Source organism: Mesocricetus auratus, unplaced genomic scaffold (genome assembly GCF_017639785.1).
Source record: "Mesocricetus auratus isolate SY011 unplaced genomic scaffold, BCM_Maur_2.0 Super-Scaffold_15014, whole genome shotgun sequence".
Classification (NCBI taxonomy): domain Eukaryota; kingdom Metazoa; phylum Chordata; class Mammalia; order Rodentia; family Cricetidae; genus Mesocricetus; species Mesocricetus auratus.
The window spans coordinates 49,788,160-49,805,159 of record NW_024429186.1 but is presented as its reverse complement, the minus strand read 5'-3'; the positions used below and the strand labels follow the sequence as shown (position 1 = coordinate 49,805,159).

At 34.4% G+C, this 17,000-nt stretch overlaps 1 protein-coding gene across 3 annotated transcripts in view; it reads right to left on the bottom strand.

Moving 5' to 3' along the window:
• Window positions 1–17,000, bottom strand: part of Mdga2 (MAM domain containing glycosylphosphatidylinositol anchor 2) — an 819,241-nt gene that overhangs the window by 274,584 nt on the left and 527,657 nt on the right. For all 3 annotated transcript variants that reach the window (XR_005876310.1, XR_005876311.1, XM_005072803.3), the window contains exon 5: window positions 15,288–15,420. Coding sequence is in view for 1 of the 3 variants with exons in the window: in XM_005072803.3 (XP_005072860.1) it covers window positions 15,288–15,420 (133 nt within the window). In the remaining 2 variants the exon portion in view is untranslated. The remainder of the gene's footprint in view (window positions 1–15,287; window positions 15,421–17,000) is intronic.

The following is a 17,000-nucleotide window of genomic DNA, read 5'->3' as shown; positions in this document are numbered from 1 at the left end:
TATCCTGGGAATAATTTATTTTAGTTTTAAATTTTGAATCCTGTATTCATGATTTTTAAATGGACAAAGTAAGAGGTTTGCTTATGATTCCTCCATCTATAAAGTTCTAGTCCTCCTTTGCTGTTACTATTCTTACTGCATATTCTATGTATTAATTCTTTGCTGAATAAGTACTCAAATGTTTTTTCATTTGTATGTTTTCTTTTCACTCTTCAGTTGTTGTTCAGAGACTTTTAAATTTATGTAGTTCCATATTTATAAATTATTTTTAAAAGAGTTGCTAAGTTGATATAGATTCACTAAGTATCACAGCTGTGTACCAGGATTTGTTCTGGGCTTTGAAAAATGTTATAACAAATCAAGTAGAAATCCTGTCCTCTTGGAATGTGTCAATAGATAAAGATGATTAGAGTTTTTACTATATCTGAGGTGAGGTCCAAAACCTTTACATATGTAAACTTATTACTTTATAAAGAGAAAGGAAAAAACTAAACATCACAGATTATATCAAACTGAAATATTTCTGCATAGCAAAGAGAAAAATCACCAGGGGAAAATGCAATTCACAGAAATGAAGAAAATATTTGTACTCCATATGCAATTAGAAGTTAATCTCTAAAACATATAAGAATCTCATATCATATCCCAATAAAATATTCAAAAATGGTTAACACTTTCCCAAAGAGGGCACCTAAAAGGCTATTAGCAAAACACTCTTATTGTTAACAACATTAGAGCATGAAAAAATAAAATCAACAATATGATATCACTTATGCATGTCAGGATAGCAATTATGTTTTAATATGTAGTAGTACAGAAAGTTTTTGTTAAATTTGGACTTCACATTGAGAATGATATAAAACAAGTGGAGTGAGAAGCAACATGGAAGTTTATCATCAATAAAAAAATTTAGTAACCTTATATGCCATCCTAGCAAGTTCATCCAGTGACTGATGGAAGCAGAGGGAGACACTCACAGCTAAACACTGAACTGAACTCCTGGAATCCAGTGACAGAGAGGGAGGACTGATGATCAAAGCAGTCATGATTGGACTTGTTTAACCCACAGAAACAGCTAACATGAACAAGAGGAGCTCTTGGACCCCAGACAGATGACTGGAAGGCCAGCATGGGACTGATCCAGACCCCCTGAATGTGGCTGTCAGTGAAGATCTTGGCAATCTATCGGGCCTTGGGTAATTGATCAGTATTTATCCCTGGCATACAAATGAACTTTGGGTGTCTATCCCACAATGAGGGATGCTTCCTCTACCCCCTGCCCTGGATGAAATGACCCACTCTGGAAATCTACCATGGAGGACCTTGGGTGGGGGATGGGGAGATTTGCTTGAAGGAGGGGAGGGAGAGGGAGCTGGGAATTGACATGTGAAGCAACCTTTTTTATAATTTAAATAAAAAATCTAAAAACAATTTAGGAGCCTTTATAATATTCAGGAAAATTAAATCAAGAATCAGAGATATTTGGACTCTTCATTTACTACAGCATGATAGCCAAAAATCAGAAAAACTACATTATATAAGAGGAGTGGAGCTGGGCATTGGTGGTGCACACCTTTAATCCCAGCACTCTGGAGGCAGAGGCAGGCGGATCTTTGTGAGTTCGAGGCCAGCCTGGTTTATAGAGAGAGTTCCAGGACAGCCTCCAAAACAATACAGAGAAACGCTGTCTCAAACAAAAGAAAAAAAAAGATGAATGGACATAGTAAATGTAAACATTGCACATGGCACAATAAATTATGTAATTCAAAATGAAGTATTCTGTAATATGTGAAAATATGAATGAACTCTGAGTACATTTTGATAAGAAATATAAGCAAGTATCATACACATATTTTATAATTTTCCTTATGAATAGTATGTAAAACATTCAATCATATTCACAGACTCATGGAGTGGAAGAGTAGTTGCTAAGCCTTGAGGGAGAATGAAGTGGGGCATTACTATTTATGGACATAAAATGTTAGCTAAGCAAAATGAATAACCATTACAGATCTGCAGTGCATCACTATACTTATAGTCATCAATAATATGTATCAATATACATGTTCACACATACATAAAATGTAAGGGTAAAGATATCTTCTTTATCTTTTGCCCCCAAAATTAAATGAAACACATTTACAAGAGGTATTATAGAAACCCAAAACTACCAAAGAGTAGACTGTGATTCCAAGTTTTATATTTATGTTGAGTCACTTTAATGGATTGGGCTACAAAGTCACAAAGTTGTGTTTTTCACTGGGTAAGGTGGCAGTTTTAAACTATGGACTGTGTAGTCCATGTCACTAAAGTATCATGTTGCCTTGATGAAAATACTAACTACTGCCTAATACTGTTATTACAAGTCTAGTTCAAATGAGTCTATTCAAGTCTACAATTAAGTAGCTCTTATCTTGGGACTTCAGACAGAATATTTACATATATTGTTCTGTGTTTTAGAACAGTGCTTCTATGTGATAAAGTAAGGTACTTAGTTTTCAAATAAATGAGACAGTAGTGTCCATACACAGAGGAAAAATATAAGCTTTACAAAATGGAATGTTGCTTAAGAAAAAGTAAAGAACAATAAAATTATCTCAATACTATTAGCCAATGAAACATTAAATCACTTTTTAATTCACTTCCTCTCTATATAATTCATGTAGACAATATTTTGTATGCATATCATTTCCCAAAGTTACTATAAAGAAAAATTTTCACATTCTAGTTGCAGCACATTTAATATATAATTTTAGACAAACTACATTTCCCATTCTTATCAGATTAATTAGCAGAGCAAATATTTACTGCTGTTTTTAATACAGCAGGTTTTCAAATTTTAAAACTCACATGTATTGATTGACATATATGTTACATTGATATACAATGACTATACACATTGATTTAAATAGTTACCAAACAAACTTTGGACTAATATGTAATCTATTATAATGAATACCTCTCTCTCTCTCTCTCTCTCTCTCTCTCTATATATATATATATATATATATATATATATATATATATATACCTGTGTCCATATTAAACAATGTTACTAAAGTAGACACCTAAGGAATAATTTCAAGATGTCCCATTTATATATGTTAAACATTCTATGTCTAGTTGTCTTGATAATTTTCCAATCTCCTATCAAGTCCCACTAACAGAGATAAAAGGCAAGGTGACAAGGAACAAATACCTGTGTATCTATCAGTAATCTATATCGATAGCTTTATTGGAGATTAATGTCACTGAATCATCAGTCAACAGCATGCCCTAACCCTAACCCTAAACCTAACCCTAAACCTAACCCTAAACCTAAACCTAAACCTAACCCTAAGCACAACACAGCAACTCAAGCAGAGTAACTGAAAAGAATTGGCAGAAAGTGTTGTCATCCACTACACGAACTAAAGCATATTACGGAACAATTGGACAAGCCTATTTTCTAAAGCAATAGAGCAGCAGCAGCAAGAACATGCTTTTATTTTCCCTCAATAAATAAAAGCATAGCTTTTAAGACTTTGCCAAAGCCAGGAATTAAGGGAATAGCTGGAAAAATTGTTGTGCTTTGAGAAATAGGTGCCACACTATGAAATAAAAAATGGTACCCTGACTTACAATCAATGAAGTGATGTACAGGTGTTTGATGCTCTTCCTGCCCATTATTTCCCAGCCTTCCTTATCCCTTTCCTTTTATGCGGTGTATACTGGGGTATACAATGCCTTGAATATGGTCTTTTCAGCTTAATTAAAATAATCATAGAAACTAAACACACACACAGACACACACAAACACACAGACACACACATACACACAAAGATAGAGAGACAGAGATCAATAAACACTGAGTTTTGGTAGGCACATGGGTGTGTTTAACAGAGATCCCATTACCACATAAAGCCATGTTAGTCTGGAAAACACAAATATTTAGTATAAAGCCAACAAAATTATATATATTTCATCATGTCAGTTTATTAAGGTAGAAAATATATTCCTGGCTCACTAAAATGAAAACCGTTTGAATTTTGACTCATCTTTAGTTTGGAAAACATATTTTATAAGGGTTTTTTTGGTGAAATATTAATCCAAATTTTGGTAAGAAATAAATTTGACAGTTTTATGTATAACTGATTGTTTGGGATGACTGACTACAAGAAACTTTGAGAACATGTTTGACTTTCTCTATCACAGAAATCAAAACATTAGATAAGTTATTAATCATGCTTCATGTGAGTATTAGGGAGTTTGCATTTGATGAATATATAGATTTTAACATTTTTGTTATTTTTCCAGTTATGTACATAAGTAGCTAAAAAATAGCTGGGATCTAATATTTCTGCGGGAAGTAAAGATTGGTAGGTTGAATCTTTGATACTTTTCACAAACAAACAACTGAATAAACAGAAGAAAGAAACCTTGGGCAGGATGGCATTCTGGATGACATTTCTTTCCTTCCATCATTGTGATTTTCCAACTGTTTGCACAGTTTGCATATAATCTCAATCATCTGCACAATATATATAATGAAATACAATTCCTCAGGAAAATTGATGCTCTGAATGCCTTATGGGTGGAAAAGGACAGTGAGCAGTCATGAATCTTCTCTGTAGGAGTAACACTTCCCTGAGAGAGTTCTGAATGAGAGTCACTGAGAAAACGCTATTTACAAAGATACCTTCAAATATGCATTTAACTCAAAAGGTATTTGTTGGCCACTTTTCTTTGGGATGGTAATATAAATTCCTTGTATAATAGAACAAAAAATCAGGTATTAATATTATCAAATTCTGTAAGTTTTCACTTTGCGTGCGAGGATCTTAAGGCTCAAGGATCACTCGACAGTTCTACATCATTTCTTGACACTTATTTCCACTAAAACTTTTCGGTGCTACTGTTACCTTAATAAATAAAAGCAAAACATATTACATTTTTCTAATCAATCTTTATTTGACTGATCACATTATCAATATAATTTAGCAGCTAAACAAGTCCAAAAAGTTGAAGGAATTGATAAAAATCGCCACACTATAGGGATGGATAGAATCACACCAGCTCTGTCAAATAGATGCTTTATCATGTAGAACTGATTAATTCTTTTTATGAGCCAGCACTGACAATGGGTGGTCTACATAGTCATTTGCATGTTACTTACCAGTGGGGACTACACTGAGAAACTGTATATACAAAAAACAAAAACCCAAACAAAAAAAACTACAAAAGGACAAAAGAATCACTCAAAACAACAAAAATAGACAGAAGGAAGGAAGGGAGGGAGGGAGGGAGGATAACAGGGAGGGAGGAGAAAGAAGAAAGGAAGAAAGAAAGTAAACAACAACACATAGGAAGTATTCATATAGAAATTTTCTGGATAGGAGATTACATTACTGGGAGAATATATTGTTCTGGTTTTCTCAGAACTATAAGATTTTTTTAAAAATCAGTGAATTTCAGAGTCCAAGGCATCAAAAGAACAGACAACAAGACCAGCTATACATAACTAAAGGAAGTTTTGCATCTCCTTATCAGAGTCAGTAATACTAAAAATTCTCAAACCCCTCAGGAAACCAGAAGTTGCCCAGTAATTTTAAATTAACTGCTTCTTTAAAAATAGATAATCCCAGCATTTCAGTAATTTCCCATTTAGGAATTAAAACATTCACGTCTCCAACAAACAGAAAAAAAATATCCATGCAATTTGAGATACGGAAAGAGGAAAATAAAACAGACTTTCTTTCTACTCCAATAACTAAACTTTCTGTGGCAACTTCTGGTTTTCTGATGGTTCCCAGTGACATAATTCTGACAATACACTGGGGTCACTGGGATTGTCTCTATGAATGTTTGCATGAGATGAATAAGTGAGTTTCAGCCCTATTGAACTGTGTGTTAGCATGCAAATCGTCATTCTTGAATACTGTAACTAACTAACTATAATAGCTAGAAGGGGGAGACAAATCATTTGACAGGTTGTGTTCATTCCCCTTGATGAATCTTGAAAAAATAAATATCAATGGTACAGAAATGCATGAGCTTCAAAAATATTTTTGTCTTTATATTTTATAACTGTAACTTGTGAATTTACCTTATTTGTTGTCTTTGGGAAAATAGCATGATTTGGGGGAAAATCAATCCGGTGTTATGAAGAATGTAAATACACCGCTTTTATTTTTATTTTCTATAATTTAAATTGATGTTTCCTACTATCTTTAAGTTGAAAATGTTAAGGTATATAAAGACTTGAATGTGGGGTGTGTGTTTATAGTACAGAACCCATGGCAGAGAGTTTTTAAACTATCCTTAACACAAATTGATGTCATAGATATATTTGTCTGTCTGTCTATCTGTCTATCATCTATCTATTTTCTGTTTTTTTCCTTCCCTTTTCTTTCCCCACCCCTACTTCATTTTCTGCTCTCAATTCCCCAGCTGATGAAAAGATTCTATGAACTGATAAAGCCCAGGCTTAAAGGACTAGACTGTCTTTACTGCCATGGGGGCAAGGGTTAGGAGACTGTGTCTCAGCAACAGAAGCCGCAATCTAAAGTGTAGTTTTAATGACCAGCAGGCAGACATGACTTTTTAAAGGTTTTTTTAAAAACTGGAAACTTGTAAAAAACCCATACCATACTCTACAAACTTCAGTGTTAAAATATAAAGTAATATCCTTAGGTTTTAAAAATGGTGCTTAATTTACCTCTCTAAATCAGTGAAACAAAATTATTAAATAGAATGGTATAAGTTCCTGAAGGTTTTTGTTATAAAGGATGCTTTGTGACCAGGTGAATTGCTCAACATTTAAAGGCACTTTCTGACAAGCCTGACAGAATTCTATTCCTGGGTCCTAAGTGGTGGGAGAAGAGAACCAACTCCTGCAAACTATTCTCTGACCCAAACATGTGTACCTTGGAACACAAGGAGCACCCCCCCAACTTAAGATAATGTCTTGTTATAATTAAATTAAAATTAAAGTAGCATGATTAATTAAGAAAGTTACACTGGAGACATATAACAAATAACCACAATTTTAGATGTCTTTACAAACAGATTATTTGATGATGCTTGAAAATATTCATACTACTTTGATAGAACATTCATAGCATCTGTTTCTGCTTCAAGATGTCTATTATTGTTGGCCTTCATTTGATTAACAAAGCTTCCTTGACCTTGTTTTTTCTCTGCCATCCATTTTATGAATATTGTATCTTCTGAGAAAGTTGATGAGGGATGCTTTACAGAAGACTTTACAATCTCAAAATCAGCTTGAATATCAGGAATGTAAAAAATTCATTGGAAGGACAACATAATACAAAGGTAGAGGAAGAGCTGAGCAACTTGCAAACTTTCTGTTACTATGGTAATGGAATTTTGGAAAATCTGGGTCATCTTGTTGCTGTGGAAACTCTCAGGAAGAGCAAAGTTGAAACCCCATAATGGTCATTACTTTTCTTCCCAATTGATGGTAAAGCCATCATCTATATTTTCCCTATATCTGAACTTGCATTAGTGAGTCGGGATAGCATTTAAGTTTGATTACCTTAGGAAATGAGAAAGCACTTAGATCTAGTGTGTATCGACAACCTTATGAGTTTCCTCTATTGGGTTTACAAACTCCTTTTTTTCTCTTTTATTGTAAATAGATTTTGTTTTCTCACATAATGTATCCTGATTATAGTTTTCCCTTCTGATACTCCTCCTAGTTCCTCCCCACCTCCCCATCATCCACGTCTACCCTCTTTTGGTCTCAGTAGAAAACAAACAGGCACCTAAGAGATAATAATAAAATAAAATATAGTATGGGAGAACAAAATCAAACACATTGGGAGGGGGCAAAAAAAATCAAAGAAAGACAGCTCAAGAAAGGGCACAAGGAACAGTTACTGATACAGAGACCCACTCATTTTCACACTCTGGAATCACATAAATATACTAAACTGAGACTGGGTGGTGGTGGCACACACCTTTAATCCCAGCACTCTGGAGTCCGAGGTAGACAGATCTATGATCTATGTGAGTTTGGGGCCAGCCTGGTCTATAAAATGTGTTCCAGGACTCTGTATCAAAAAACTAAAATGACCAAAAATCAAAAATGAAACAACAACAACAAAAAACCTAAAATGCGTGTCTGCAAAGGATCTATGGGGTAAAAATGAGAGAAAATAGCATATATTTTGAGTTTATTTTCTGTTGGCCATACAAACTAAGCTATTTCAAGAAGCCATATTTTATATTTATATTAAAGAATTCAGGCAATAATAGGCCACATACAAATATATCCAGCATAAGCATTAATTTCCATAGATTTCTTTGTGAAAACCATCATTTGTTATTTGTAAAAGAGTAGTCCATTGATAATGAACACAATCATAATAAACCTTTTCCAGATTAGTCATTGGTGACTGAAAGAAGTGAGTCAGGGAATTCTTCATCAACTTAACTTGAATGATGATTGTGAGCATATCTATTCTCCTATTATTTAAATTATAAATCCTATTAAAAATAGGACTTACTGAATATTTTATGTGCCAAATACTTTTATGTTTTATATATTTAGATTTATTACTTTTAAAAGCAAGCAATGAGGTAACTTTTTGCTTTAGTTATCCTTAATTATAAGAAGTTTAAAACAGAAGCCAATTAATGTCCCTAAACTTACAAAACCAGAATTTTCACCCTAAATTTCTGAATCAAAACACTTATAAAAAAGTTCTTTGGACAACACCCTAACCCATGGGGATCCTGTTGAGAGACACAAGGCTTTATCCTTAGTTTTTCATTGTTTGGTATGCATTACATTGTTCAGACTAGCTTCAAACTCTTCATAATCCTCCAGCCTAAGCCTTTTGAACACTGAGGTTGTGGGTGTCAAACAACATGCCCTACCAGGAAAACATGCCATACTCAAAAAACAGTCTAACAACATTTACTATTAAACATAAGCATCTATACTTGTAAAGGCTTTTGATTCTCATTAACATCAATTACTTACTCAAATATCTAAGGGTTCAAATGTTGAAAACACAAAAGTCAAAAGTTTCACTAGTATTTCATATACTAAATTTAGAAGTAAAAAATATATAACCTGAAAAATACATACTTTACTGATGTGGGATAATGCTCTTGTTAACTATAAAGATTTGTCACTTGTATTGGTTTAATAAAATGTTGATTGGCTATTAGCCAGGGAGGAAGTATAAGTGGGGCTACCAGACTAGGAGAATTCTGGGAAGAGGAAAGGCAGACACAGAGGAAGCAAGATGAGAACGTTCCTGAAAAAAGGTACCAAGACACATGGATAAACATAGATAAGAATTATGGGTTAATTTAAGTTGTGAGCGCTTGTTAGCAATAAGCCTGAGCAATAGGTCAAGCAGCTTATAACTAGTATAAGCCTCTGTGTGTTTATTTGGGACTGAATGGCTGCAAGACTGGGTGGGACAGAAATTGCTATCTATACTTCACTGTCAGGTAATAGTGTCATTAGCATTTTGAGCCTGCTTTTAGAAAATAATGAAGGTAACAGAAAAAATAGTGTCTATTTCTCTTGAGGCTTAACCTTCCTTCGTCCCTTAGAATTGCTGTCTTTCTATTTTCCCAAAACAAAGTATATAGGGATATCAAGAATCACAATAATAGTTTGATTAAGGAGTGGGGGGATGGCAGTGGCACATCCTGGGGCACCAACTGGCTTTTGTTGGAGCTTACTCCCTATGGTGAGATATTTGCTTAGCCATGATACAGTGGGGAGGGACTTGGTCCTGCCTCAACTTGGCATGCCAAACTTTGTTGACTCTACAAGGAAGTCCTTACCCATCCTGAGGAGTGGATGGAGTGGTGGGAAGGGTGGGTAGTGGAGGGTAGGAAAAGGGGAGGGTGGGGGAACTGGAGTTGCTATGTAAAATATTTTTAAATGGAAAAGAATCACAATAGAATTCTATTTTGAAATGAACCAATAGGAATAAATAAAAAGTTAGATAATATATAATAAGTGTGACTCTGATCTAAGGAAGAATGTCTTTACATGAATAAGAAGTGTACAGGTATTTCATTCCATGTAAGACAGAGGAAAAGCTATGTAGCTACACAGTGATAGAGAAGCCATGACAACTCAGGGAGACAGCTCCTGACAGAAACCAACTGTGGTGTCACTTTGATCCTGCAATTTGTAGCGGCTAGAACCATGAGAATATGCATTTCCGTTGTTTTTGCCTTCTGGTCTGTGACATCATGCTAATGCAGCCCATGCAGGCTGGTCCAGGGTATCATAATATCTGCTGTATGTTCATCTCACAAAATCAATCTTTCTAATAAAAATGGCTGTTGATATGTTAAAATGCCCAGATTCTAATCAGTAATAATTATCACTTAGATTCTGTGATGCCCAGATAAATACAGTAACTTAGGAAAAAAAATAAGGCTAAGGAAATTGGCTAAGGTCAGTTTTTATCTGTAAGAGCAAAATTTCCAATACTCATTTCTCTTTACCCTAAATTTGCATCACTGGTAATGTGCATTATATACAAAGAATTGTTTTTATATTTTGTTTTATAACTTTGGCTATCATGTTCGTATGATTAAATTATATTTTGTTTCTGATAGCATGTACACTACATTCCTCTAATCATAGGAGACCATCATGAAGAGAACAATGATAAGTTTTATATTGCGGTTCTCAACAGCATGTGACTGTGACTGAGTTCCAAGTTGCACTAAATAATAGCAGAAAACAAAAGAAAGGGAGCTTTGTAAAAATCTGTTTCTTCTGTGAAAATTGATGAAGACAGGCTGAAGAGTATGAGAGAGAGAAGAGAGAGTCAAGAGGGAAAGAGGTGAGGAGGTGCGTAAGGAGGTGAAGGAAGAGGGAGGTGAGGGAGGAGTAGAAGGAGGAGAAATTAGGAGACGGTGGAAACATGGGAGTTCCCAACTTGTTTACTCAGTGCCACTTCTGTAACACATTCCTTTCTGGATGTAACCCACATTTAGGGAAGGCATCTTAATTAGGTAATTTTTATAAATGCTGAGACTGTGTAGACTAAATCAAGGGATCTATATAATTAAGTAAAATTAGCCCCACCTGTCTTGTTTCTTTCTACTTTCTATGCTTCATCATCACCTCACAGGCAGGTACAAAACATGTTTTTCATCCTAATATAGGTAACCTACTTAATTCTTATTTGCCATTGAAATCATGAGACATCAACATATACGTGCTTGAAATACATTAAAATAAATGAAAAATTTATCATAATTCCTGTGTACCCTTATGTTGAAGGTGCATATTTCAAATAATTTCTTAGTTAGAATAATTATGATCATTTCAAAATACACATATATTTATTGAGGTTATAAATGTACAAATCTGAGTGAATTTATTTTAATCAACTATGAAAAATAAAGCTACACCAACAGCTTACTAGAAAAGAACTAATGCAATGTTTCTTCAAAATGAAATAAAACCATCAATCCCTGGACTTGGCCACAGGACTGTGTCACTTGGTCAGTGTCAGTGACAGGAATAAGTAAATATGTAACTTTATAATTTATATATAAAGTGATATAAATGGTTATAACAGGGTTAGGAAGCCTAAGTGCATAATATGTGACAAGACACATTTTTATAGTATGACATCACTGAGGACGAAAAAAATATCGAATACTTTCCTTAACTGGATAGAGAACTGAACTGCAAGGCCAATTCATTCTGAGAAAGTCAAGAAACTCCATTGTTGGTTAATGTGTAGGTGATTCTGACATTTAAAATGAATTCCTGGACACTACACTGGCAACTTGATTTCTTTAACAAAAGCTCATATGCAGCGAATGGAAGGAATTCACTAAAGTACTATGATAACGTAGACATTATCTTGATATCCAAAACAAATTTCTTTCAGTGTCTATATTCCTAGGTCTCACATCAAAGTCCTGCTTCAGCAGGTGTAGAATGGACCCAGGATTCTACTCATGGTGAAACTGCTGTGGTACAAGAACATTGAAGAACAGTTATCAATGAAGCTATTGTTTCTGTATCATCTCACTGGGTCATTTGATCATTGTGCCAAAAGGCCTTCTGATTGATCCTCATTAACAAGTTTAAATGACCACAGAGATTTTCATTGCATGTTTGTTCAGAGTAAACTTACACTTGTCTATTGTCTGTCCTTTGTCAGGACAAAAATAACCAAATTTCCATTTTATAGGAATGTAACATTTTTGTTACGGAGGACATTAAGGAAACCTATTGCAATATTCAGAATATACTTTTCTGTCTTTTTAGAGTGTACAGGTTTTCCATAATATGTTACAAAAGAGAGTTTAATATTTTGTGTGTACTCCACAGTTTATAACAGAACACTGATGTCACGTGATTCTGTCCTTGATTTTCATGCATCTCTTTCAAGTAAGAAGAACATTAGATGGGGCTTTTTGGCACCTACTATTTTACAGATCTGCTTGCATGGAGATGGCCTGAGCTGACTCTACTGCCAATGCACTTGGGGATTTACTATGGTTTCATCTATTTGAAACACACAAACCTTGCCAAATCCGAGCACAACCAGATGGGGAAGAAGGCAAAGCACACCTAAATGGTCTGACAGTGTCAAAGGTCAGGTTTAATTGCAGTTGTTGGAAGACTTAAAAAAGTACCACAATCCCAATTATTTCCCAATGTTTCAATACTCATTTTTAGTAACTACCAACACAAGCTTATTTACCTAAACACAATTTATAAAGAAGAAAAATATTGTTTCTTTTCTGCTTAATCATATACATTAGTGTGGGAACAAAAAAGAACAGAATGTTGAAAGTTTTAGCAGAACATTTGTAGTATAGCACAAAAAAAACCCTCTGTGAAAAAAGAGACGGCCATCACTCTTCATATTAAAAGTCATTCTAGTAATAAACCCAAAAAAATCCAGTTGCTTCAATGGGCTTTAGGAATTGTGTCACTTTCCATTCTAATATTGCTGATGAAGTAAGACGTCTTTATTTACAGCTAATAAAACACTCTGGATTCAGCTTGAATTTCTTTTCAGTAACTCCAAGAAAATTAAATTGCTGGTCACTCTCCAGTCTAAATAAAATAACTCTTCAAGCATAAGAGTCAATCAGTATTCCCCAACCCATGAATTGTGAGATAGCAAAACTACAGACTTCTGTAACATAAAATTCTAAGTTTAAAATGTTTGAAGTTTTGGTCTTTAAATATTTTTTAATACAATCTCAGATTAATTTCCAGAGACTATTTTAGTCAGTATGAGCCTATTTACTACATGACAAACATAGGAAAAGACATGATCAAAACAAACATACATGTATAAAACCACATAAATGATACTATAATAAGTTGTTCTTTTTCACTCAACTGTGCATAGGAAGTAATTCCATTTTGTTTTGTTTTTACACCACAGATTATCTTAGTTCAATCACAAACACACACACACACACACACACACACACACAAAGTTAAGGGTTGGAGATAGAGTTTTTCAAGTCACCACATTTGTCACACAAGCCTGACAGTCAGAGTTCAGCCCTTGAACTCACACAGAAAGCAGCATCTGTTGGCATACTTGTGTAATCCTACACTCTTATGATGAGACAGAAAGAGGAGACAGAATACTCAGTTAGAAACTCACATTTGCAACAGCAGAAACAGGAGATTATGCCCTAAAACAAGGTAGAAGGACAGAACAGTCCACTAAAAGCTGTCCTCTTTTCCTCTAAATGTGCAATGCACACATGTGCTCACACTCACACTCTTGCTCATATACACAGACACCAATAAATTAATACCTTTAAAAATATAAAAAGTAAATTAAGCAGAATGAGAATCACTAAAATATACATTGTCTAAAAATACTACAATAACAACAATATATTGTGTGCTATGTTTAGAAATTAAAAATTAAATTTGTATAAAAATTATATTAAAAGTTAGCATAATTCATAATATATTTCAAGGTAAGAATAAAATATTAAAGCTAGTGTTTACATGTTAATATTTTTTCAGTTTGCTGTTTTTTGTCTTAAAAATGGCATGAGGCCACAAAGTTAATTTTTTAAGACCATTAGAATTTACTTTTCTCTTTTTTTTCTGAAACATTTTATATGAAGTATTTTATACATTCATTAGTAAAGCTGACTTTTTTCTCCCACATTATTTTTTCATTTGCTTTTACTGACTTTTAGCCTGTGCTTAATACAGCATTTTCTACTGCAAGGACATTTATCCAACATCCCTACACACATAAATTCTGACATACAGTGGGATATCAAGAGATTTTTTGAGGAATAAAAGAATAGACAGTTTAAGTTTTAGCAACTTGCTGGAACAGATACAAATTAATGGAACAAATGCAAAAGAAAAGTTGAAATATACTTTGGAAACTATTTCTATAAAATCTTAACTCCATCTTTTCACTAAGTAAATTTATTAGAATTTGCTGGTCAGTTTTTGTTTGGAGAAGAAATAATGTATGTTTGTATGTTTCAGACAATAAACACATTATTCATCCTTGTACAAAAATACTTTCTTGATAAAACTACCCATTACATTTTTAATTTGAAAAATAGCATACAAAAGTATTTTATTTAGCCTTGTAACCATAAGACATTTTCAGAAAATTAGATGATAAAGTTTTATATGAGGAATCCAATACTCTTCAAAATTCTCTTTAAATGGCATGTAGGCTGATTTGTAAATTGATGACTATAATATTTTAATATACTAGAATTTTCTACATTATACACATAGTAACATCACATAGTCTCTTTCTGTTATTTCTCCTTGTTTAGAGGATGCCAAATATTTCTGGGAATATAAGAGATGACTCACTTCATCTGTACCCATCTACTGGCCTGGAAGGTTAAAAGGTTTTGAAAAACCCTCTGAATGTGGGTGTCAGTGAGGAGACCTAGGCAGTCTATGGGGCATTGAGTAGTAGATCAGTATTTATCCCTGCCATGCAAATGGACTTTGGGTGCCCATCCCACTTTGAGAGATGCTCTATCAGCCTGGACACATGGAGGAGGGTCTAGGCCCTGCCCTGGATGAAATGACAGACTCTGGAGATCACCCATGGAGGGCCTCACCCTCCCTGGGGAATGGAGCGGGGGTTGGGGGGGGAGAGCTGGGGAGACTGGTGGGGGTGTGGTGGAGGATGGGAAGGAGAGGGAGCTGGGATTGACATGTAAAGCAAGCTGATTTCTAACTTAAATAAAAAAATCTGTAAAAAAAAACTACTTGCAGATAGCACACATATAAAATACACTGACAGTTCTGTACCTGTTTTATTGGAAAGTCTAAATGACACCATCTTGTCTGGAATATTACACACGTTCCTCACTGAAGCAATACAGCTGTAGTTAGCATAGTCCTGAGGTCGAAGATTTTTTAGCTTTAAGATCTTTGTTTCACCCTGCAAAGAAAGAAGAGGTCATTAGCTAAGACCAGTGATAAGCAGAAGGAATGAACTGATACATGGCATTGTAATGCATTAAATCATATTATTAGCAAGAGTTGTCCTCAATGATAAAGGAAATACTGCATTCAAAAATAATATTGGAATATGCCTAGAAGTAAAAACAAACAGGCAACAATGAAAATTCATAACATTTTCTTTGCACACTTGCTTTCTAGGGGAGGAAAGCTTACTTCTGGCAGTAGTTATGCAGATTATCATGCAAAGTTCTGAACAGTACAGTTAATAATTGAGTTTATTCAACAAACACGGCAGTCTGTGTAGACTTCAACAGGAATCACTGTTATAAAAGGGGCTTCTGAAGAAGAGCCAACTAATGAAATGCTGGTTTTACAGCAATTTAGAGAAGAGAATCTAGTGACAGATCATTATGCTGATATACATAAATATTGGTATAGATGGAGCAACTGCAGATGCCAGACTGAACGCCGAAGTTTCTGAATTGTTGTCATCCTTGCTGTTTTAACACAGAAGCACATGTAAATGTGGAATGCTGCAGACAGCTCTAACTCAGAATTGGTCAGAATACCATAGGAATTCCTGGTGAGCAGGATTGCAGAAGCACTGCATGAAACTGTTGTAGTGTAAAGAGAACAAACATTCATAGCAGAAATGAACCTCCTGCTCAATTCAGGCTACTGTCCTTGGAATTCTCTAATCTCTCAATTCCCTGCCTTCTCTGAAAATAGTTCCTCTGCTAAGGAATGTATTTTTCATGACAAAATAGCACTTTAATGACTTCCTATATGGGGGAAGTATCACAATATCAATTTTCTTGTCTCAGATATTAAATTGTGAAAGGAAATTATTTTTTGCTTAAAAAACATCATTTAATTCTTAAAAACAACCATGCACCCAATATACCACTCAGTGACTTTACACAGAAAGCCTAAGTAAATATTTTACACAGCTATCCAGCCTGGATTTCTCAAAGGGGATAGAAATCTACAACAGTGCCCATGACATCATGCTAATAATCCTGCCATTCATGTCAAACTTCAATTCTAAACAAACTACACGTATAACCTTTTCCTCAGCTAAATAAGCAAAACCCTACTTTATGATTAGTATTGTGAACTAATCTTTGCAACAATGGACATTCCCTTCACCTCACATAATTACCACGCTTCACTTTTCTAAAAAAACGTGAAGCCTAATCACTAAGTCTCCCTGATGATTCAGTGAATGATTTTCCTTGTATTAAGAAAGATTTGTGTTACCTTTTTTAAAGCAGAGATCCTGCAAAAATGTATACAGAAATCAATGTAGTTTTGTGATATAGCTAAACATGTTCTCTAGTGACACAGAAATATCATGCACCAAACAAATGCCTTGAAAAATGTGTTTAGGTGTGCAGAAAAAAAAATTTATACTTAAACTAGTTGACCCAGGTTATTTTTTTATATTCGTGTTTATCATTGTGCATGTGTGCATGTGTGTGTATGAGTGTGTGATTACGTGTGTGACTATGTGTGCATGCAGGTCACAGGACAACTTACAAGAATATGGTTCTCGCC